The sequence below is a fragment of the Eublepharis macularius genome, chromosome 6 (genome assembly GCF_028583425.1).
Source record: "Eublepharis macularius isolate TG4126 chromosome 6, MPM_Emac_v1.0, whole genome shotgun sequence".
NCBI classification, from domain to species: Eukaryota; Metazoa; Chordata; class Lepidosauria; order Squamata; family Eublepharidae; genus Eublepharis; species Eublepharis macularius.
The window spans coordinates 10501438-10521734 of record NC_072795.1 but is presented as its reverse complement, the minus strand read 5'-3'; the positions used below and the strand labels follow the sequence as shown (position 1 = coordinate 10521734).

General features: G+C 44.2%; 1 protein-coding gene across 3 annotated transcripts in view; it reads right to left on the bottom strand.

Moving 5' to 3' along the window:
- Positions 1-20297, bottom strand: part of LOC129331899 (cytochrome P450 2J2-like) — an 85021-nt gene that overhangs the window by 24378 nt on the left and 40346 nt on the right. For all 3 annotated transcript variants that reach the window (XR_008597297.1, XM_054982558.1, XM_054982559.1), the window contains 2 exons: positions 3318-3505; positions 505-646 (listed from right to left, as the gene is read on the bottom strand). Coding sequence is in view for 2 of the 3 variants with exons in the window: in XM_054982558.1 (XP_054838533.1) it covers positions 505-646; positions 3318-3505 (330 nt within the window). In the remaining variant the exon portion in view is untranslated. The remainder of the gene's footprint in view (positions 1-504; positions 647-3317; positions 3506-20297) is intronic.

The following is a 20297-nucleotide window of genomic DNA, read 5'->3' as shown; positions in this document are numbered from 1 at the left end:
TTTAACCTATGTCAGAGGATTTCTGTGAGGATGATACGAGGAACGGGGGACAATATACACCGTTCTGAGCTCCCTGAAGGAAGGGCAGGAGAACAATGTATTAGATAGTCCCTGATAGTGTAATATTTCTGGACCACAGGCGGTAAATAAACAAATAGACTGTCTTAAAACAATGTAACTATGAAGAACAACTAAAAAAACTTTCAGGGCAGTTTCTAATCCCTTTTCTAAAAGAAAAAAATATAATATGATCTTAAGTCAAGTCCTCAAATTACCAGTTATATCACACTGTTAATATAAGGGAGCATCTCTAAAAAATAAATTATTTTGCTCCACAAACTGTATGAAAATTCATATTTTACAAAACAGGCAGGTAAAACAGCGACTAGTGTCTAATGAGGATTATCTAAAGCTAAGTGGAGCAAATATCCTTTTCTTCTTTCTTCATGAAAAAAAACCCATAACTCTGATCATCAGTCAGAACCAGACTGAAGTTTTATTTACCTGTGCCAAAGGGCAGGAAAGCTTCCCTCTTCATAAACTTTCCATCCTTGTCCAAAAAACGATTTGGATTGAACACCTCAGAGGCCTCCCATAGTTCAGGATCCTGAAGAACTGAATGAAGATCGGGAACTATATAGGTCCCCTGCAAGGAATGAACCATGGAATCAGGAGGCATCCAGAGTAGCCCATTTAATTTACGAACACACAGTTTGGTCCATTTGGACCAGTTCGTTGGTCCATGGTCCGTGAGTCCAGACATCCTGGTGCAGATCTATCAATTTCCTAGGCAATGAAGATGTCCACAGACCTTTCGCAGCCCTTAAAAACTTAATAGGCAGCTCTGCCTGCCGAGCAGAGAGCTCCCATTCTGCTCTATGGAGCAAGGAGCAAGAATGAATTCCCTGGGCAATGGAGTAGTGGATGTTCTGCAACCAATCTTAGCCCTCAAAACCTTAATAGGCAGCTCTGCTTGCCAACCAGAGAGTTATCATTCTGCAAGGGAGGGGTGAATGTTCTGCAGCCAATCGTAGCCCACAAAACCTTGATAGGCAGCTCTGCCTGCCAACCAGAGAGCTCTCATTCTGCAAGGGAGGGGTGGGCAATCTGAAGCCGTGACAACACCAGTCTTAGCCCTCAATACATAAATAGGCAGTTCTGCCTGCCAACCAGACAGCTCCCATTCTGCTCTATGCAAGCAAGAAGAAAGAATTAATTCCCTAGGCAATGGAGGGGTCGGTGTTCTGCAGCCATGGAAACACCAATCTTAGCCCTCAATACCTTGATAGGCAGCTCTGCCTGACAACCAGAGAGCTCCCATTCTTCTCTATGAAAGCAAGGAGCAAGAGTGAATTCCCTAGGCAACAGCTGGGAAAGTGTCTGTGTGGTGACTGAGGAGGCTCTTCCCCCACCCTTTTCTGTTTGCAACTTTTTGGTGCTGCTAGCCAATGCAAAGCAATTGAAATTTGCGACTCCAGTATCCTGGGGGCAGCTGCTTTGGGGGTCTGTAACTTGGACATCCAAAATGCAACCTTGACCAAACTTGGAGGGTGGCTGGAGGAGAGGCTGCTGAAGATTCTCCATGAGTGTGGGCTCTCTGGGTGTGAAGGGGGATGAGCCAGGGCTACCAGAAGTGACAGACCACGGACTGACAAACTGGTCCGTGAATGGGGCTGGTCTGTAAAAAGTTCATGGTCCATGACATCGACGGACCATGGGCCAGTGGTCCATGAGGTTTTCCCAGTCCATGCCCACCTCTATTTACAACCTATGCTCATTTGTGAAACCAGAAGATCAATAGGGCTAATTTATGGTGTCTCCACACATGGTTGTATATTGTGTTATTGCAGTGCTGTAGCAATCATTTATGAATGAGTTGTCTTGTCCACACAGGGAAATTGAGTGGTGAATGCCTACTGTAGTGTAAAGATAGCACAATATTCAACTGTATGTAGATGCAGCTTTGGGTACTTGACTCAGAAGTCAAAATCTGTGTCCCAGCTTTGGAGAATTTTAAGTTGTAAAAGAAGCATGGAAGAAAACTCTAAGCATCTCTCCATAATGATTCTTTCTCAGTCTTCAAAGCAATCAGCAAGGTCTTCAGATTAGTGCTTTAAAGACCGTAAAAGATTCTATACACAGCTTTCATGCCAAATCTTCAGTGTGAGGAATGGTTTGTGAAGTGTTCCTTTTACTTGGGAAAAATGTTTTAGACAGCTACATTGAATGCATAAATATGGTTTGGATGATGATGTCCATCCAGTGAGTTTCTGAAAACTCTATGGTAAATCCATAGAGTTTCCAGTGATTACTAGAGTTATTGCCATCGTTTCCAGGTTGTCTCTGGAAGTGATGTTATCGTGCTCTGGAAGTGATGTTATCGTGCTTTGGATGCTGCCGAGTTTATAAAATCCCCCCCTCCCCCACTATGTCTTGAGGTGGCAGCAGGGAATGGGAACTTGGGACAGGAATTCTTTGCCCCAACTGGGAGCTTACAGTGAAATCCTAAGCAGTTACTCCAGTCTAAGTCCACTGAAACCAATGGGCTTAGACTGTATTATTTCAGGGTGGGTCAGGGTGGGTCACAAGAGAAGATAAAATATACAAAGATAAAATCACAATAATTTAACACAGCCTTCTAATAAAACATCTGCTCACCATATAATAACCATATAGCATCTGACGGAGGTGGAGATGCAGATTAACCACATGTGGTCACTCATATATAGGGAGTAGAAGGTCAATACCCCCTACAGACAGAGGGGAGACCAGGAGAGATGCTCATTTGATGGAATCCCTGATGGCCTCAACCATACGCCTGGTGGAACATCTCTGTCTTACAGGCCCGCCTGAAGGAGACAAGATCTTGGCGGGCCTGGGTATCCTCAGACAGAGAGTTCCACCAGGTCGGGGCCAGGACCGAAAGGCCCTGGCCCTGGTTGAGGCCAATTGAGCCTCCTTGGGGCCAAGGACCACCTGTAGCTGCTCACCAGCTGATCTCAGCACCCTCCAGGGAGTATATGGGAAGAGACGGTCCCTCAGGTACGAAGTAATTGGACTGGAGTAACTCTGTTTAGGATTTCATTGTTAGCTGCCTTACCTGGAGGCCATATAGATAAAGTAGGTCTGTATAAGTGGAACTTCGTGAGAATGACAGTAATCCCTGTTGAATGGGTATAATTTTTTAAAAAGGGGTATGTTTCTTTATCTTCATGGAGGAGTAGACAGAAAGCACCTTTGTAGATAGGTATGTTGTATCAATTGCTATCTTGTATTGGCCTTGGATATGGGAACACAGCTTTCCCAAACTACCGTACCTTTGGAATGAAATACCCAAACATGTTTACATCCTTCGCACATTGTCTGGAGACCCCAAATAATAAAATGTATTGGGTTCGCTGGATCTCATGAATCACAGCATTGGTGTAGGGTAATTTCTTCACATGTTGATAGCTGAATGACTGAGATGAACCCAAAACATCTTCTATCTCCTTGTGGACTTTCTCTGAGGAACATGATAAAAAAGGAAGCTTTATTTTGGACTTTGCATTTATCATGGGTAAGTCAAGCAATCATTCAGGAAATATTTTTCTATATAAAACTATCCTATTATATAAAAGGCTAAGCATATTGAAGACAATTCATTTCCTGTCCTGGTATGCCTCCAGATGGTGCTGCTGTAGAGGGAAGCCCAGATGAGGCAGCCAGACTTCCAGAAAGTGTGCCACAGCATGAAGCCCAGGGCACAATCAGGCACGGAGCAGGTGGAAATGCCCATCCCCTGCCTTCACCCACATGGGATCAGAAGAGAAGCAGGGAGCAATGTCTGCTTCCTGTCTTCACCAAGCTAGAATCAGGAGCAGAGAGGGGGCAACGCTCTCCCCCTGCCTTCACGCAGCTGGGATCAGGAGAGGAGCAGGTGGTAATGCCCACCCCCTGCCTTCACCCAGCTGGGATCAGGAGTGGAACAGGTGGCAAGGCCTATTCCCCACTTTTACTCAGCTGGGATCAGGAGCAGAGCAGGTGGCAATGCCCTACTCCTGCCTTCACCCAGCTGGGAACAGGAACAGAGGGGGCAATACCCACCCCCACCTTCACCAGCTGGGATCAGGAGCAAAAGCAAGAAATGGCAGTTCCTGCAAAAATACCGGTTGGGGAAAAGAAGGGGAAATTCCCTGCAGGAAACAACAACACTCAATGTGCAAAATATCTCTTATCTTAATAAAGATATTTATTTAGAGCACGAAATAGATATTTAAAGCACGAAATCTGTGTTCGTAGCCGGCCCCAGATCGAGCGTGGCGGTCCCTCATTCCCCTTTACTTTGAGAACGGTGTCACCTACCTGGAAGAACCTGGGATTGAAATAGCATTATGAGAAGAATGAACAAACCTACTATAAAAGTATTTGAAGGACTAAAGCTGGACTGAGTTTCTACCTACTCTCAAATCTATTTGTACACTGCGCTGTCTTTGGATTATTGTATGTTTAGGAATTGCGGGTACGAATGAAATTGTAACAATGTTTGAAGAAGTAAGAGGCACGTGCACTTTGTAAATCAAATATTTATTAAGATAAGAGATATTTTGAACATTGAGTGTTGTTGTTTCCTGCAGGGAATTTTCCCTTCTTTTCCCCAACCAGGATCAGGAGCAAAGCAGGTGGCAATGCCCATCCCTCACATTCACCCAGCTGGGATCAGGAGCAGAGCAGGTGGCAATGCCCACCCACTCTTCATGCAACTGGAATCAGGTGCTGAACAGGTGGCAATGCCCACCAACCCTTTACTGAGCTGGGATCAGGTATGGAGCAGGAGGCAATACCCATGCTCCGTCATCACCTAGCTGGGATCAAGAGCAGAGCAGATGGAAATGCCCATTGCATCTTCACTCAGCTCAGAACAGGAGCAAAGCAAGTGGCAATGCCTGCTTGCCCCTTCACCCAGCCGTGCTCTGGTGCAGATCAGGTGGCAATGCTCGCCCCTTGCCTTCACCCAGCTTGTATCAGGAGTGGAGCAGGTTGCATTGCCCGCCCCTTCACCCAGCCGGGATCAGGCACAGAGCAGGTGGTAATGCCCACTACCCCTTTATTCGGCTGGGATCAGGTGCAGAGGAGGTGTCCATGCCCCCCCTGCCTTCATCCGGCCAGGATCAGTGATGGAGGAGGAGGGAAGGCCCCCTCCCCCCTCCTCTTTCTAGAACATGTTGTATTTTTTCCTCACAATGGAATTTGTTTCTAGTTCCACATAATTCTATTATAGATGCCTCCATATCAAGACGTATCTAACCATATGTACAAAGTTCTTGGATATGTCGCCAACACATGCAATCACTGGTGTTATGAGTTCCCAGCTGGAATTTGATTTGGATTATCATATGGATGCAGACATTCCGGACCTATGTTGCCTAGGGAATCGATGGATTGGTGCCAGCCTGTCTAGCATCACAAAACATTCACGAATGGATCGAAATGGCCCCAAAAGTCGTGGATTTTGTGAAAAACGGGGCCCCATGGAATGCGTTTTTGTGATACATGAATTGGCCTGATTTGTCACGAAATTTAATTCATGTTTCGATTCATGCCCATATCTAGTTATATCTAAAAAAGTGAATTTCAGAAAAAATAAATTCTCCTCCCCATAACAACCCTAACATTGTTTTCTGTTCAGAACGTTCTGTTTTAGATGGTAAAGGCGTGGCAAGAGAGCATCTCCTCTAATTAGCTCTGTGGTTTACTGTTTATACAGAGTTTAATTCCAGAATTTAACTCCTTCAATCACTAGGTATTTTAACTCCTTTAGAGTTAAACTACCTAGCAACCTCCATGGGTCTAGAATACACTTATCCTTTGCCTCTCCAACAATTCCTATGATGCTGCTGAGCATGCAAAGATCCCTTGCCTCTAACAACCCTAATGTGGTTTTTTGTTCAGAATTTTCTCTTTTAGATGGTGGGACCGCAGCCAAGATGGCGAGATAGCATATCCTCTAAGTAGCTCTGTGGTTTATTGTTTATACAGAGTTTAATTCCAGAGTTTAAAAGGGTTCAAACTGTCCCTATTTGGAATAACTGGAAAAACAACTCAAGTCTTGTATTTAATTATTGGCTGAGTGCTCAGCTTCTGGTAACACAGTAGCTGCAACCTTGGAAGTGCTGTGAGCAACCTAACTACACCTCTCCCAACAAGCTTTAATCCATCAATGGAGAAGAAAAAAAGAAGCAGACCTCTAGATTTCTACTCTCCTTTGAAATCAGCTAAGCAGCTACATATTGATAACCTTCTACCAAAAGAAAAATAAGTGAAATTTCTGCTTAGTCATCTCCAAACCCATTTGGTGTCCTGAGTGAAGAGGGGGAGAATGCTAAGGAGGCATTCTTATTATACTTTAGACCCAGACAACTCTCCTCTGGGTGGGGCAAACAGAGACCAACTTTCAAATATAATGGAATTAACAGGTCTCCTCTCCAGGTGACAATTCCTCATAAGGAACGGCTGCCACTTGGGACTGAGAAACTTGATATACAATGACAGAGCCAGTTTGGTGTAGTGGATAAGAGCACGGGACTCTAATCTGGAGAACCAGGTTTGATTCCCCACTCCTCCACTTGAAGCCAGCTGGGTGACCTTGGGTCAGTCACAGCTTCTAGAAACTCTCTCAGCCCCACCCACCTCACAGGGTGATTTTTGTTGTGGGGATAATCATAACATACTATGTAAACTGCTCTGAGTGGGCGTTAAGTTGTCCTGAAGGCAGTATCTAAATTGAATGTTATTATCTAAATTGAATGTTATTAATTACAGAAAGAATTCTTGATGAAGTTTATAGGGGACCACTGTCTGCTTATAGGGGAAGTAGTAATAGCCATATTTCAAGGGCTAAATAGTATTTCTATCAAGCTCAACATACGTAACAACATGGTCAAGGTTTTTAATGAGAAGATAAGCTTTCCCTTATCGAGGAGTGAAGCTCCTAAAAATTCCAAGCCATGTTTCCAGCCCCTCAATGTAACTCCTAATCAAAAGATCTGCCCAACACTGTTTCCCCCACAAAGAGAAGGTGGAACACAAAAATTAACATCAAACACAGGGTCCACTCTACGTCTTCAAACAAATCAAGTGGTCCTGCATATTTCCTATAATCATCTAAATCATGGTTGATTTGATAACAAATGTGGCATTCTCCATTCCTTGAGTCAACTCCGACTAACAGAGATACACCTAATTGATCTCACACAGTTTGATAGACTACCTAGCAAGCTCTGTGGGTCTAGAATACACCTAACCTTTGCCTCTCCAACAATTCCTATGATGCTGCTGAGAATGCAGAGATGCCTTGCCTCTTTTGGTTATGCAACTCGAACAATATTTATAGATGGGAGACTTCTCCACCTGCTGTTTACAAGCTCTTCAGATCCATTTCTTCCTCTAAAGCTGGCAACTCCAGTCCGTGCATGTACTAAATCCCCACAGGGGCTTCCCCAAAACTGTTCCTTTGTAAAAGAGACCTTGCAACAGGTCTTAAAATATTGTTGTGTCTACCTAGATATCATCTCTATGCAGCTGTAATGGTCACGCAAAGCAAATGATCCTGTTTGGATTCTCTACTGTTATAGAATGCTAAGAGAGAGAGAAGATTTCTTATGTTTGGGCTGCAGGGAAAGCAGTGCACACCATGTGCCTTATTCCTGGATTCAGTTCTTGGCTCTTCCTCCTCCTCCTCCATTTCTTGTTACTCAACAGCCAGTAGGATTCCTTCTGGTAAGACCATTGTCTTTTACCCTCTCAGGACCAAAATAGACATCATAAATCTTTCAGACTGTAAAAATTAAATTGCATATGAATGTTGCTGTAATTCAGATTGTGAAAAGTGGAGAGTTAATTTAACCCTTCGACCCCCCACTCAGTTTAGCCTTGTTCGCACATTACAATGAATGTACAAACAGTCCATGTGCAATGTACACTTCATAGTTCTTTGTACATGTGTTGAATAGTTCTCACATTACATTCATGGCAATTACAGCAGAATATACTTAAAAGGCTGGGGGAGGGGGGAGGGGTTAACCTCTCCCAACTATGACATCTGGGGTACTCATTGATAGATCGATATAGGTCTGGCAGGTGACAAAGTGGTGTTGCTGTAGGCTATAAGGATTCTATTGCTCTAGCATGGTGTCCCATCCAAATTATTTCCAGCGTCAAGGCTATGTACCTAATGTTGAGACTAGAGGTGGACACAAACCGGAAAAATGGTGGTTCATTGTGGTTCATGGTTCGCTACATTTCACGAACCATGAACCCTGAACCGCCATGAAATTGTCCAGTTTGCAAAATGATTCGTTTGGTTTGATGGTTTGTCACTTCCAGGGCTACAGAAGGTCTACAGAAAGCCCATCCTTCTGTTGCCTAGGTAACAGATTGATCAGCACCAGGCTGTCTGCAGTTACAAACTGAAAAACGAACCAAATGAACCACTCTAAAAATCATAGCGGTTTGCCAGAAATTAGCTCCAATGAACCGCCAGTTCGTGAACCAAAAACCAGCCCGGTTCGTGATGAACTTTGGTTTGAATTTTGGTTCATGTCCATCTCTAGTTGAGAGACAGGATTGGGATATCACACACAGAGACCTCAGACACTGTAGTCAAATGGTGGCAGTGTTTCGGGAAAACAACCTTTAATTTCCTTTCCCCCATAGCCTTGGGCAGTAGCTGGGTAAGAGGACATAAATACAGGTAACTTGAAATAGTTGGCTGAGGGAAAAAATATCACACACACAAATGCTTTGGTCATGTTAAATGAACCTAGTTTAAATGGTGGCAGCGTATATATAGGGAAAGTAACTTCTGAGTTCCCTTTTCCCCAGTAGCCCTGAGCTGGGTGAGGGGAAGTAAATAGAGGGAACAAGCTGCTTGTCTAGTGTAGGCTCTGGAAGAGGAGAGACGGGACCCTGTGAGGATTTGGGTCAGGACTCTCTGCCTGCTGTTGTACAGGCTAGACAGGTGGCATGTGGTGAGCAGCCTTCATCTGCTTGGGAAGCCCAAACTGGTGAAGAGGGAGGTTAAGGGTGGGTGGCAGGGTTTGTGAAAAACTGTGGTTGGCCATGAGTGGACATTTATGTATTTGCAGAGGTATCAGTAAGGAAAAACTTTGAAGTTTACAATGTATGTCATTTTTTTTTACTATGAAGTAGGAGTTATGGGAGAAAATTTCAATGATCTGAGCACTTGTACAGATATTTCATTGCCCCCCTACTTCCACCTTTGTCAAGGCTTTTGCAACTTGCATTTCGGTTTTCTAAAATTAACTTCTCCCGTCTCTGCACATCATGGAGGGCACCAGAAGTGCCCAGGTCCTAAATAATTTTCATCTTAGGTGCCCAGTATTCTGACACTGATCTTGTCCACCCTCTTTCCCTGCACATTAATACAATATACTTTTACATAGGGCTGCCCAGAGCCCCTGAGGATGGGCAGTTTATAAAACGAAATAATAAATAAATAAATAAAAATAATAAACGTTCTGAAACTTCAGTTGGTGCAGAATGCTGCCACCAGAATGAGGGCTGGATTGGTTAGTAGGGAGATCTATCGCCCCGTCACCCTTTGGTGTGACAGGTTCCCAAAGGGGCGATACTCTCCCCGGTGTTATTTAACATTTACATGCACCCCCTCACCCAGTTGGTGTGGAGGTTTGGGCTGGGCTGTCATCAATACATGGATGACACCCAGCTTTTTCTGTTGACGGACGGCCAGCCAGACACGACCCCAGACAATCTGGCCAGAGCTCTGGAGGCTGTGACAGCATGGTTGAAACAGAGCAGGCTGAAATTGAACCTGGTGAAGACGGCGGTCCTGCAGCTGGGATGGGGGCTGCCAGATGTTGGGATCCAGCTCCCTGCCCTGGATGGGACACCACTGACAACTTTGCCAGTGGTGAAGAGTCCGGGCATGCTCCTGGATGCCTCCCTATCAATGGAGGCCCAGGTCACGGCGGTTGCCAAGTCTGCATTTTTCCATCTTCATCAGATCAGGCAACTTGCCCCCTACCTGACTCCCCAGGACCTGGCTACAGTGACCCATGGAACAGTCACCTCCAGGCTAGATTACTGTAACTCACTTTACGCTGGGCTACCCCTGGGCCTGATCCGGAAACTACAACTGGTCCAGAATGCGGCAGCGCGGGTCCTGACTGGTATATCTTACCAGTCACATATCACACCTGTCCTGCGTCAGCTGCACTGGCTTCCGGTTGAATTCCGAATCAGGTTCAAGGTATTGGTTCTTACCTTTAAAGCCCTGAGTGGGTTGGGACTGGCATATCTTCGGGACTGCCTCTCCCTGTACGTTCCCCAGAGACCGCTTCAATCAGTGGATAAATGTTTACTGGTGGTCCCCAGCCCTAAGGAAGCCCACCTCGCTTCAACCAGGGCCAGGGCCTTTTCAGTCCTGGCCCAGCCTGGTGGAACGTTATGTCAATGGAGACCAGCGGGACATATTATCGTTCTGCCGGGCCTGTAAGACAGAGCTGTTCTGCCAGGTATTCGGTGGTTGAAGGGGGCGGTGCCATGTCGGCCTCCCACCTTCGGGGTGGGGGTGGGGGTTGGTTAATTTATTTCATTGTTGTTTTGTATATTGATTTTAGTATTGTTGTTTTCTTGTTTTTATTGATTTTAAACTGTTCATCGCCCAGAGCCCCTGGGGATGGGCAGTATATAAATTGAAATATAAATAAATAAATAAATAAATAAATAAATATTACTTTGGTTTTGATCCATTTACACTGGCTCCCAATTTGTTTCTGGGCACAATTCAAGGAGCTGACCTTCAAAGCACTATTTGTTTGTTGGGACCAACCTACTCCTAGGTAAAGGAGTGCTTACTGCCTTATAAACTACTTGACCACTACAGTCTGTTCTGGATGCCCTTTTATTTATTTATTTATTTATTTATTTATTTATTTATTTATTTATTTATTTATTTATTTATTTATTTATTTATTTATTTATTTATTTATTTATTTATTTATTTATTTATTTATTTATTTAAAATTTGTATTCTACCCTCCCTGCAAGCGTGCTCAGGGCGGATAACAACATACTAAACATACAATTTAAAATTCATGTTCATTAAAAACAACACATTTAAAACAGGATGGTGGACAGCCTTCACAGGGAGGATTAAGATTTATACACTGCTTTTTTCCAGGCCAGCAGAGGCCCAGCCTCATCCATTTGCCTGGCGGAACAACTCTGTCTTGCAGGCCCAGTGAAAAGATAGTAGGTCCTTCCAGGCCCTGATTTCAGCATTCAGAGCGTTCCACCAGGTGGGAGCCAGGACCGAAAAGGCCCTGGCTCTAGTCGAGGCTAGGCGAGCCTCCTTGGTGCCAGGGACCACCAACAGCTGTTTGTCCCCTGATCAGAGTGTCCTCTGGGGAATATATGGGGAGAGATAGTCCTGTAGATGTGCTGGTCCCAGTCCACACAGGGCCTTATAGGTCAATACCAGAACCTTGAACCTGAACTGGTACTCCACTGGCAACCAATGCAGCTTGCATAAGAATGGTGTTATATGTGCCTTATTTGGAAATCTTGTAATAAAACACACTGCTGCATTTTGTACCAGCTGTAATCTCCGGGTCAGGCTCAAGGGCAGCCCCGCATAGAGCGAGTTACAGTAATCTAGCCTAGAGATTACCATTGCTTGGATCACTGTAGTTAAGTCATGGGATGACAGGTAAGGGACAAGTTGCCTGGTCTGCCGCAGATGTAAAAAAGAGGACCTGACAACCGCTGTGACCTGTGTCTCCATTTTCAGGGAGGCATCCATTATCACCCCCAGGCTCTTAACCCTCAGAACTGGCACTAACAGTGCCCCATTGAAGGCCTGGAGCTGGATTCCTGAACCTAATCCCCCATGGCTCAAATACAGGACCTCCATCTTCATTGGGTTCAGTTTCAGCCAACTCTGCTTCAACTAACCAGTCACAGCTGCAAAATCATGTTCCAGGACATATGGGGCTGAGCTGGGCCAGCCGTCCATCATCAGATACAACTGGGTGTCATCTGCATATTGATGACACCCAAGTCCGAAACTTTGCACCAACTGGCCAAGGGGGCACATATAGATGTTAAACAATAATGGGCAGAGTATTGCTCCATGTGGGACCCCACACACTAAAGGGTGGCGGGATGACAATTTCTCCCCAAGCGCCACCCTCTGTCCCCGACCATGGAGAAAAGAGACAAGCCACTGTAAGGCAGTCCCTCGTATCCCCACATCGGTGAGGTGCTGAGTCATAAGATCATAATCGACAGTATCAAACACTGCCAACAGATCCAATAATAGCAGTGCCGAGATGCCTCGATCCAGATGTCTACGAAGATCATCTGTGAGGGTGACCAGCAACGTCTCCATCCCATATCCCAGATGGAACCCAGACTGGAAGGGGTCTAGGGCTGAGACATCCTTCAGGAAGCCCTGCACCTGTTCACAAGCGGGACACTTTCTCCCCACTTTTGCGTACTCTTCATTCACCAGTTGATATTATACAGAATATTTTGGAATTGTTGACGGACTGACAGACCTCTTTACTATTAGCATTTCATACAGTATTTATATATATTTATTCTGTATGCACCTGCACTTTAGCACTCTGCACATGTAAAACATATAAAAATTTATTTATAATTGTTTGTTATCTACTGTTGACCCCTGGACTATTGTATTTTGAGTTGTCCCAGCTTCCGGGGCTCCCGTTTGTCCTTCAGCTTGTTCAGTAGTGGGAGCTATGGCTGATTTAGCCGAGACTTTTGCCTATATGGCAGAGGAACGGGACCAAATTCTGTCAATTAACAAGTCCCTGCTTGGGTCTAGTACTCCGATCCCTCTTGAGGATTGGTCTACCTTAGAGCAACTTGAAATGAAAAGATGCCGTATGCTGTTAAATGCCGCCTCCTTAACTGATTATTCGGTTAACAAGTTCATCCCCAGGGGCTTACGCATTCATAAGCCCCCGGGGATGTTTAAGGAAGATGAAGACTTTAAAACTCGCTGGGTTGCGATACTAAATAAGTGTTCATTCGATTTGATGCTCCTGTTAATTAAAACCTCCAATGCGGAAGCTGAGAAAATATCACTAGAAATCACGAGGGTGGAGGATGGGTTGAAAGCCAAACTTACTCTAGCGGAATTCGAGACAAAGAAATCAGATTTGGACCGATGCATCACCAAGAGCAAAGAGAAATTGAAAGGCCTGAAACTTAAAAAAATTGATAGGGATAGGAAAGACTACACCTCGGGTCGCATATACCAGTGGAAGGAGGATATCAATACTAAACCACGCAAAAGGGTCACTTGGGCTAGGAATTTACCACCAGATTCCGAATTTGAAACTACCGAGCCTTCAGAGACAGACACCTCAGGGGACGAGGGAAGCAGTGTCAGAACGCTTAGGAACCACAATATTCCCTATCCACCAAGGGGGCATTTTTTAGGCAGGCCCCCAGCCTGTTCCAAAAAGGTAACCAGAATGAGAACCTAGTATTTAATTTGTCTTCAAGGGTATTAACCGAGACTGAAATATCTGTATTAAACAAGGGTCTAGGGTTCGTCCCAACACACAGGTATAATGCCTTTAATACTTGAGTAGATTTCTTTAAATTGGTCAGACTTATAAAACTTAGAAAACTTTTTGGAAATGCTTCAGACACTAGTACCTATAAAGGTATTAGGTATAAATCATCCTTTTGTCCACCCACCTCTGATCCCCTGATTGATTCCTTTGAAAAGGTGGTCCTCCGTGATATTGATAAATTAGAAAATAAGAAACCACCTAGAAGTAACAATCTATCTATAGATGAATGGCGTGCCATTAACTTATTAAAGAACAACTGCACCATTGTTATTAAGGCCGCCGACAAGGGTGGCGGCGTAGTTAATCAGGATGCGGTCCACTATGTCCAAGAGGCTGAGCGCCAACTCAATATAGGGACGGATTACAAACGAATTCCCTTCAATCCTCTGGCACAGATCCAGAGAGTAATTCGCATCGTCCTGGAGGAGGGTTTGTTGGCAAACGAAATTGACCAAAAAACCTTTAACGCCCTCATAAATAAACAGCCCCACACGCCGGTCTTTTACACATTACCTAAAACCCATAAACAGGGATTTCCCCCACCCGGCAGACCCATCATCTCATCTCTTTCAATCTTTATTGATTTTTTCCTCCAACCCCTGGTGACCCCCACTGAAGCTTATCTTAAAGACACAATGACTTTAATATCCCTCCTAGAACCCTTGATAATACCCAGCACAGCGTACTTAATGACATTAGATGTCAAGTCATTATATACTTCAATACCACACAAAGGTGCGAGGGCTGTCATTGAAAATGCTTTGCTTCGGCGCACCTCCCAAATCCCCTCCACCCCGTTCCTATTGAACATCTTAGATATAGTACTTGAACGTAATTATTTCAAGTTCAATAATGAATACTTCTATCAGACTAAAGGGGTGGCGATGGGTTGCGCTGCCGCCCCGAGTATCGCCAACCTCTTTATGTTGCGAATCGAGCAGGAATTTGTCTTGGCGGAGGTCAACCCCTTTAGAGACTCTATTGTTTTTTACAAGAGGTATATTGGTGATGTCATCGTCATCTTGAGTTTGATCCTGCCAGCAGAAGAGTTTGCCAATTGGCTAAATACCTTGGACACAGACATACAGTTCTCTTGGCAAGGGAGCCTGGAATGTATTAACTATCTAGATGTTACTATTTATAAACGCACAGCTTGCAGCCTGCGAGTGCGTCCCTTTAGAAAAATTACTGACCAGTGCTCTTATCTGAACTTTAACTCTTTCCTTCCTAGATATCTAAAAAACAACATACCTGTTGGTCAGTTTCTAAGGATGAAACGGAACTCCACAACTAATGAGGACTTTAGACAGCACAGTAAACATCTAGATTTAGCTCTAGCCTTCCGGGGCTACCCTGTTGAAGTTAGATTGCCGGCGAAAAGGAGGGCGGAGAGTACTCCATGGGAGGAACTGCTCCGTCCGAAAGTCCGTCAGGCTGACTCTAGAATTAAGTGGGCATTAGAATACACTGGTATGGCAGGCCCCATAAGTAGAATTATCAAGAAACATTGGCATTTGGTTACCAGTATTACTGGATTTGAAGACTGTCCGCCTATAGGCTACAGACTTACTAGGAGCTTAAGAGACATACTTATAAGATCAGAATTTAATCAGGTGGCTCCTGTGCGTTCTTTGCCTGAGGGACATTTTCCTTGCGGAGACTGTACTGTTTGCCAATTTATGGTGAAATTAGATACTATTTTACCGCAGAGGAAGGGTGTTGCCCCGGGTTTCTCCACTTGTAAGACATCAAACGTTGTCTACATTATACAGTGTAGCTGTCGGCTTAATTACATCGGAAGCACAACTCGCCAATTGCGAGTCCGTATACAGGAGCACGTCTCGCGTATAAAAAATAGCATTAGAGAGGCTCCTCTAGTAGAGCATTATTTGTCCAGCCACAACAACATTAATGAGTTCCAGGTCTCGGTTTTGGAGATGGCAGGTGAACGTTCTAGCATAGATCAGACCAAAAAACTTTTACAACTGGAATCCAAATGGATTTTTCAATTGAATAGTCTAACACCTGGCAGCTTACACCTTGCAATAGATTACTCTTGCTTTCTAGGGTAAAGGGACCCTACCCACCTAGGCAATCATGTACAGCCCTTTGTGTTTTTCCATAGGTATTGGCGGTTCTTGGGGATGCTTGGCAGGCATTGTCCTTGTTATATGATGTTTGTAATGTTGGTATATTGCTCACATGCTACATATATATTTGTGTATTGCATATATCTAATCATCAAGGTAGTTCCGATCCATTTAAGGATTTGGCAGACTTTAATTGTCTTAATGATGTGGACCAAAGCTTTTCATTGAAATAGGGGGTGTATCCCTATATGTTGTATCTGTCAGCTTTATTGTAATTGCAACTGTGTTTGGTGTGAGGAGAGATGCTTGTGACCAGTGAGTATGAATATTAATTGCTGTATAAATTGCTATGTTTATAAAAAATATTTTAGACAATTAATTTTGTACAATAATTTCCATCATAGTCCATTGAATTATGCCCAAGAAAAAGTAACAACGAAACGGGAAATGGAAAGTTGCACATAAGCCCGTCGGCTGAGTGTCCCTTGGCACGTCCAGCTCCATCTTTGGACTGATGGTCTGACTTACATCACAAGCAAGATGCTTTCTCCCCACTTTTGCGTACTCTTCATCCACCAGTTGATATTATACAGAATATTATGGAATTGTTTATGGACTGACAGACCTCTTTACTATTAGCATTTCATACAGTATTTATATATATTTATTCTGTATGTACCTGCACTTTAGCACTCTGCACATGTAAAACATATAAAAATTTATTTATAATTGTTTGTTATCTACTGTTGTCCCCCGGACTATTGTATTTTGAGTTGTCCCAGCTTCCAGGGCTCCCGTTTGTCCTTCAGCTGTTCTACCACTGCCTGTTCAATCACCTTTCCCAGAAATGGGAGGTTCGAAACTGGGCAGTAATTGACCAGGTCAGTGGGGTCCAGTGATGGTTTCTTTAAAAAAGGCCTCACCACAGCTTCCTTATTGGCTCAGGAAAAACCCTGGAGCCTAAGGATAGGTTAACAATGGCCTCCAGTGAGGACCGCAGCCACTCGGCACTGTCCTTTACCAGCCATGATGGGCATGAGTCCAAGCGACATGTGGTGGGCCTTACTGATCACAGGGTCCTGTCAATTTCCTTCCCAGAGAGTGGCTGAAATGATCAAATATTGGCCTCGAAGATGGCCAAGGGGTCTCTAGTTCATTTACTGAATCAACTGTAGCTGGCAAGTCGCGGCGGAGATACAAGATTTTATCAGCAAAAAAGCTCCCCAAAGCCTCACAGCTAATATCCAAATTCAAAATTTGACGGCCTCCCTCTGGCAAGGAGACCAATGACCGAACCACATAAAACAATTTTGCCAGGTGTGAGCTAGCTGACACGATGGAGGCTACATAAATCTCTTTCTTCACAGCCTTCACTGCCACCTCATAGGCATTCATAAACATCCTATAAGATGATCTTGCCTCTTCGTCCTGAGATCGTCGCCACACTCGCTCAAGCCATCTTAGCTCCTGCTTCTTCTATCAGAGCTCCTCTGTATACCAGGGAGCTCGTTTTGCACAGGGGCAAAGACGGTGATGGGGTGTGATTTTGTCGATGGCTTCAGAGAGCTGGCACTGCCAATCCTCCACCAGCTCATCTAACGAACCGCCGTGGAGCATTGGATCCCACAAAGCATTCTTGAACCCAGTCAGGTCCATAAGTCTCTGCGGGTGAGCATAAATCAGCTCACTGCCCTTGCGAAGGGAGGAGGTATCCCCAGCCAAGCCTTCAGGATCAAGTAGTCTGACCATGGCACCGGTTCTACCACTTCCAAATCTACATTTAACCCCATCCCAAAGATCAAGTCTAGCATGTGGCCTGCTTGATGTGTAGGGGCAACACAAATTGGGAGAGTTCCAGTGCTGCCATGGAAGACACCAGGTCCACAGCCTGCACAGAGATGGGCATGAACATTAATATGAACAAAAAAAAGCCACAAACAGACCAATCTGCTGTTTGCGAACAAGCTGTTCATGAGGCCCCATTCTAAATGAACAGGTGGTCATTGCAAGTCTCATTCATTGCTGTTCATCAAGCCAGACAGTCTGGCACCTGTAATCAATTCCCTTGGCAACTTAGGCAGGGATTGTCTGAACTCTGTCTGAACTCCTGCTGTTGCCCTGTAAACTCCAATCTAAACCCAACTTAGCTTGATAGGCAGGTCTTCCTTTCAAGTGTGGAGCTCCAAATTTGTTACAGAGGAGCAAAGAGCAGGGGGGGGAGGGGTGCTCCCAGCTCTGGCTTAGTTGCAGACAGTGGAGAGGGAGAGAGTTGCTGTTGGCATTTTGATAGAGAGAGTGTGTGGTGGGATAGGGCTCTACCCCTTCAAGTTCCAGGGCTGCTGCCAGGATCTGGGGCCAAGCTATTATTTATTATTGGTACCTTTCCTGGTGCCTGTTCAGGTCAGTTTTCTGGGAGTGGTGCAGTAAGGATCTTGACCAAACTTGGATGATGGCTGGAGGAGAGCCTGCTGGCCCCCACGAGCATCCAACCACGAACATATTCATGAACAGTTCATGCTCGTAAGTGTTCATGAGTCCCTGTTCGTGGATGGCAACGAACAACAAACATCATGTTCATTTTTGTACTGTTCGTGCCCATCGCTGGTGAAGACTTTTTTGTTGTTGTTGGTTATGCCCTCAGTGGTTCCTCCTTCCTGCTGAGTGTTTTAATTGCTATTTTTATGTCTTTCTATGTATTTTAGCTCTAGTTTTAATTGTTTTAATGGTGTGTTTTGGCTAGTTTGAATGGTTTTAAAATGTAGTTTTATTAAGTACATTTTCATTTGTTAGCCACCTTGGTGGCCCTTATGAGGGCTGAAAGGTAGGATATACATTTTTCAAATAAAATAAATAAGATAAATTATCATAACCAGAAGCAAAGTACCTCTCCCCTTATTTCATCTCTTTCTGGTGAAAGTGAGTATGATTCTGAAATACCTCAAATTACCCACTCCCAGGAAAAAAAGCACAATGGAGCACTATCCCATATGGTTATTTATATAGCCCGTCTTTCTCAGACTCAAGATGAACTACAGTTAAAAACAATGCTGCAGGAAGAGTACAATATATATGTGGCAGCTGTGCTGTGAGGTGCAATATGTATGGAATGGGAGGGAGAAGGGAGAGTTGAAGATTTCTGAGGTAACTGCTCTCTGGACTTATGGCTGTCCAAACCCCACACTTTGGCTTCTCTGTTTAGCCATTTAAACCTTCCTGTCAGCCACCCACCAGCTATAAAAAGGATAGATACAAGCTTTATTTAACTGGCTGGTAGTGTGTAAGCTTTGAGTTCCATAACATTTTCTTATTTGTTACCCTAAAAGAATAATGTGGAACTTAATTGTGAGCTAAGTGTAAACCCCCCTTTCACAGCAATTTTGACTTAACAGAAGATGCAGATGGAACAACAAACATTTATTTTCAGAAGATAAGGGTTATAATAAGTTAAAAGTATGGAATGTACTACTGCTCTCAACTTCACTCCCCAGATCATAAGATTTTCAACTGGGGGTTATCACATTAAAACTGTGCTTTAATTATCAAACACAAACACTGAGAGGAGATTTGATTCCTTTTTCTTCAGACAGGGGGCCAAGCTACACATGACGAATGACACTTGAACAGCAAGTGTATTTCTCCCTGTTCACTTGCCCTCCACTCAATCCACTTGCTGTTCAAGTGTCATTCGTCATGTGTAGCTTGGCCCAGGGTTCCTCAGAATTTGAAGTTCAACTGTAACTTTTTAACTACAGCTGACTGTTCAGGTTCCAGGCTGCTCATTTAACTCGCAGAGATCCACAGGCTCGTAACCAGATGCTTTACTTCACTAAAAACAAATTTCCTTCCCTAACCTGATCCCAAATCCTAACGAAAAGCCAAAATACAAAACCTGTCTAAGACAATGCTGTTATCAACAGCCATCTATGCTGATGCTGTTATCCACAGTCATCAAAGAAAAAAATATATCTTTTCCCCTTCTTAAGCTGAGGCTGGCTCACTGCCTCCCATCCAATGGAGTTCTATGGTCTCTGACTGGCTAACTTGGATTTACGTAAAGCTTAAATCACAAGAGCCCTAGAGGAAAGGTGGGATATTGGGGATCATTGCCACACTATACAACTGATAACATTACAAAACATCACACAAAAATGCTCTATAATAACAGAAAGTAAAGCAGAACCTTTGAGTCAGAACCTGTTCTGAGCTGCACTCGTTTTCCTCTTCTGGCCACCTCTGGTCAGCTGATAAATTGTATGTATGTGTGGGAGAGAAACAAGATAAGACTGAAAACCTCGTCAGTCCCTCAAGTCATTCAGAAACCTTTAGATTGCATATGTATGGATAGACTGTGGTGTGCAATGGATGGGCTGAGTTCCCCCAAGGAACTGAGGAGGGGGGAATGAAAGGAACCAAACAGACCAATCATTGCACAGGGGGTGGGGCTAAGGCTAGTGGATGAAAGGCAAATATTAACCTCTGCACAAGAGTCGGACTCAGCATGTTCTTGCATTTATGAAAAAGTCGTAAGAAACCAGCATCCAGTTAACTAGGGCAAACCCTGCGATAGTGTTGCTGC